Source organism: Buceros rhinoceros, unplaced genomic scaffold, assembly GCF_000710305.1.
Source record: "Buceros rhinoceros silvestris isolate BGI_N320 unplaced genomic scaffold, ASM71030v1 scaffold12485, whole genome shotgun sequence".
NCBI classification, from domain to species: domain Eukaryota; kingdom Metazoa; phylum Chordata; class Aves; order Bucerotiformes; family Bucerotidae; genus Buceros; species Buceros rhinoceros.
The window spans coordinates 13,220-17,237 of NW_010413490.1; the positions used below are offsets into that span (position 1 = coordinate 13,220).

At 44.9% G+C, this 4,018-nt stretch overlaps 1 protein-coding gene across 2 annotated transcripts in view; it reads right to left on the minus strand.

Moving 5' to 3' along the window:
• Positions 1-390: 390 nt before the first annotated feature.
• Positions 391-4,018, minus strand: part of AKAP2 (A kinase (PRKA) anchor protein 2) — a 21,095-nt gene continuing 17,467 nt past the window's right edge. For both annotated transcript variants that reach the window (XM_010136770.1, XM_010136771.1), the window contains one exon: positions 391-483. In XM_010136770.1, coding sequence (XP_010135072.1) covers positions 391-483 — 93 coding nt within the window. The remainder of the gene's footprint in view (positions 484-4,018) is intronic.

Genomic DNA, 4,018 nt, shown 5'->3' on the forward strand with positions numbered 1-4,018 from the left:
TAGGAAGCAGGAGCGTGAGCCCCGGCTGCAGGCTCCTCCACATCAACCTACTGCCATGTGCCTGCAGCCTCTCTAGTCCGTGGGGACAACCACCCACTTGTCCCCCTCCAAGGGCTCCCACCCCCTGTACCCTCCCCACTGCATTATTTTAGAAGGGAGATGGAAACAAGGAGAAGGGGGTATTTTCTAGGTGGGTTTTTCTCGTTTTAGTATTGCCAGGATCATTTCTGTGTCTATGTGCATCATTGAGTTAGTTGTGTATTTAATAAATATTGGGCTAAAATGCTGCTGCTTTCATGTTGTTTTTTGTGTTTGTTTTTTTTTTTTTTCTTCCTTTCTCTTTTTTTTGGTTTCGGCATGCCTGGTTGCTGTTTTCATGTTGCAGTGTGGTTATTCATCCTCCTCCCGGTTGGCATAAATTCCGGCTTCCCAGCGCAGTGCCAGAGCACTCTTTCTGCGGTTCACCCTGGTTGCCTCAAGGACCTGGACAGGAGAGAAAGGGAAAACAGCCAATGACTCATCTGCCCATCACTCATCAACCCTGGCCCCCACGACAGGGTGCCCCATACTATGTGCCCATGCCAGCATGGAATAACTGGGCCAGCGCAGCCCAGAAGGTTCCCAGTGCTGCACCTTGTGCAAACTCAGAGGACTCATGCGATGAAGCACTTGCTGATGTGAAGGTGGGGGGGATGGCACACAAGAAACAAGGCCACGGCACAGGAGGACAGAAGTGGTACAAGTTGTCTGGCACCATCTAGATTGCTTCAGGGGAGCCCCAGTTGCCCCTTACCAGCCCAGCTGCACACTGCCCCATCCCTGCCCGGGGAAGAGAGGGGACAGGGTCTTGGTCCTCTCCCCACAGGCGGCTGCACACCTTTGGTACTAGGAGACAGCAACCACCTGACGGCTTTGTCCAGAGGCTGCTTTGGCACTGCCTGGAAAGCATTCTGGTGCTTATTTCAGCATGTCACCCCCTTGGGCAGAACTCCTGCATCTTCTGCTTGTGGTCTTCGGCTTGCAGCTATGCCAATGGGAAAGCCTACACACTGTGAACAAAGTGCTCTTGGAGAGAACAGTCACTTCATGCATATCGGAGAAGAGACTTACACAAGGAGGACCTCACAGCCTGCAGTCTCGTACAAGATGGGCCATGACACATTTATGTATTTTACATATACACACAGACACACATAAAAAAAAATACACACTGTGCATGTACTACACATATGCACACACACATGCACACACAGAAACAATTAACTAAAAAAGTAAGAAACAGTTTTATCATGTGTTTTAACAAGGTTAAAAACCAATCAATCAATCAGATGAATCCAAAAGGCATTATTGTGCCACGCATCTGATGTACTCTTGGGCAAACAATGCATGGCAGTGAGTTGTTTCTCCCAGCAGAGTGACACATAAAGCAGTCTGGGGCCCTCTTACAGAAGCACATGACAATGTTATTTTCTGACAGACACTGAAAACCAGCTCCATAATCCAACTGCAAAGCTGCCAGCGTCTACTGCCTTCAACTGTGTTTTAAACCAGACCTCCTAGAGAAGTAAACTTTTGAAATGTTTAACATGTCAGTTAAAAAAAAAATCGTCAGCCAAGTCCCAACAAACACGCGGTTGTTCACTGAAACAATGCCTGCCATCCTCAGTCCATAACGGATCCTGCAAGCTGCTCTACACACTCCTTGAATGCAGAAGAGTAGCTGGTCTTTTGAGAAAGTATAACGCTATTTTAGTCTTCCACACAGAAAGTCAGGTGCAGTGGTGACATAAGTCTTGACCCCAACAAAAATAAGTAAGACTAAAGGAGCTCTTCCTTCAGCTTGTGAACAAACTGTGGTTGGAAAACTACAAAAGTATTAGGAGATCCTGTACAGACAATGTTGGAAAATCAACTTTGAACTGTCAGCTGAAATTACCGGCCATAACTTTGCCTACGGGAACAAGACGACATTTCTGCATTTACCTTAACATTCAAACCTTCATTCAGGAGCTGAAGGTAGGGTGAAGTTTTGCCAGCTCTTTGTCCTCCTGGTTTCTTTTGACTGTAACTATGAACAAGCCAAAGAATTAAAGGCAAAATCCAGCCACACAGCTTCCCAGCACTGACCAGGGCTACCGACTTGGTCCAGGTCCACTGGAAGGACTTACTGCTGAAATTTTGTCCCAAATCGTGCTGACTTTTTCAGCACGATTTTTGCTGACTGAGGAATTTTTGCTGACTGAGGAACCATTGGAAACAGGAAGCAGGGCTGAGTAGTTTCTACTTTACCCAGTAGAGGGCAAATGTGTTCACAAACCTAACAATTCCTCCAAATAAATAAATAATAAAAACAATTAATTATAATCGGCAAAAAAACCCTCCATCTGAGACACGAGCCTGTAAGCCGCATACTGGAGCTACTTCTGCTGCAGGGATGAGGACTAGTGGCTTCAATTGCATTGGGATTCTGAATGCCCAAACCAACAAAAGACAACCCAAACCAAACAATGAAGAACCAAAACTGGGGCTGTGTATCAGGGCATCATCTTAGTATCTTCTCAGAATAGCAAGATAGTGACTGAGCTCCAGGATTAGCAGTGAAGGGGAGAAAAAAAACACTATGAATTTTTTTTTGTATTGCAACTGAGAAATACTGCTAGACAGAAGACTATCGAGACCGGTACGAGATACAGATTACATAAAACACAGAAAATTACTGTTGGCCCCACGGGATATTGACATTTACACACACACAAAAAGCAAATTTAGCAGAAATTTCAAACCACAACTGCCAATGTCAACGAGCAGTGGTGTATTTAAACAAGGTCTGCTGAATTTGGCCTACAGAATTATGCCGGTTGAAAACAAAATGGATTTTACATGCTTTACAGCAGTTTCCAGTCAGTGACTTCCTTGCTGGAAATCACAATGTTGTGATGTTCTCTGGTGATGTCTCGCAGCAGTCAGGGCCCTCAAACTTCTAAGATTCCTGCTTTGGATCAGTAAGCTCATCATTGTCTCAAAAGATGGCAACATTTATCCCATCTACAAACTTGCCCAGAAGCTCGTCTGCTTCTGCAAATGTTGTTGGTTGCTCCAAGAAAAACTGTTTTCAGAATTGTATCAGACATACCATGAGAGCATTGAATGTGGATGTAGCCTCTGCAGGAAAACAAGCAGCGATCTCAGTATCAATAAACAAGCCCTCTAAATAGTAATGCAGATACTAATAAGCCAAAGATCCTTTTAAACAGTTACTCCAGAAATATTCTTCTAACCTACTGAAAAGAGTGTTTGACCTAAAATAACCTTAATTTTTACTAGGCTGTGTCAGTTTTACACCCGCCAGAGGAAACAATGGGGTAATTATAGCATACAACTGGAATGACTCAGTAGAGAATTGGGACTCCTCAATGGAGCACTGAATTCACAACCCAGGAAGCTGCTTGCCTAAAATAGCAAACGATCTCCATTTTAAAATATTCTTGGCAGATATCAGGGCTGTCTGTAGACCCAACATGATTTCAGCACCCAGAGGCTCTCCACAGCAGGTCAAAGGAAGGAAAGTCTTTTGCTTTTGTTGATGCGGCTGTTTCAAGGGTCCGTAACACGCTGCATTTTGGCCGCGCTACAAAATGCTACCTCAGCGCTTTACAAGTGTCCTCCCTGACGACGCCCCACATCAGGTCAGTCAGTGGACGCAGGCAGGGTGACCCAGGCAGGGCCAGGCCTTGGTGGTGAGGATGTCCTAAGGCAGCCAGGCTCATAACTGCATGCAGAAGATATACAGTGAACATCAGAAAGATCATGAAGTTCAATCAAGCTTAGGCTGAAGAAATGAGCTGGCTACATCCTAATGGTAAGGCCACGTCAGTGCAAAAAGCAATGTTATACAAAATGTCTTTTCTAGGAGAGGCAATTTTACTACTAGCTGCAATAGAAGAGGAAGAATTCAGACTGTAGAAGTAGGTGTGAAGGAAATACAAATGTGCCAAGATATGCAGGGCTGTAAAAACCG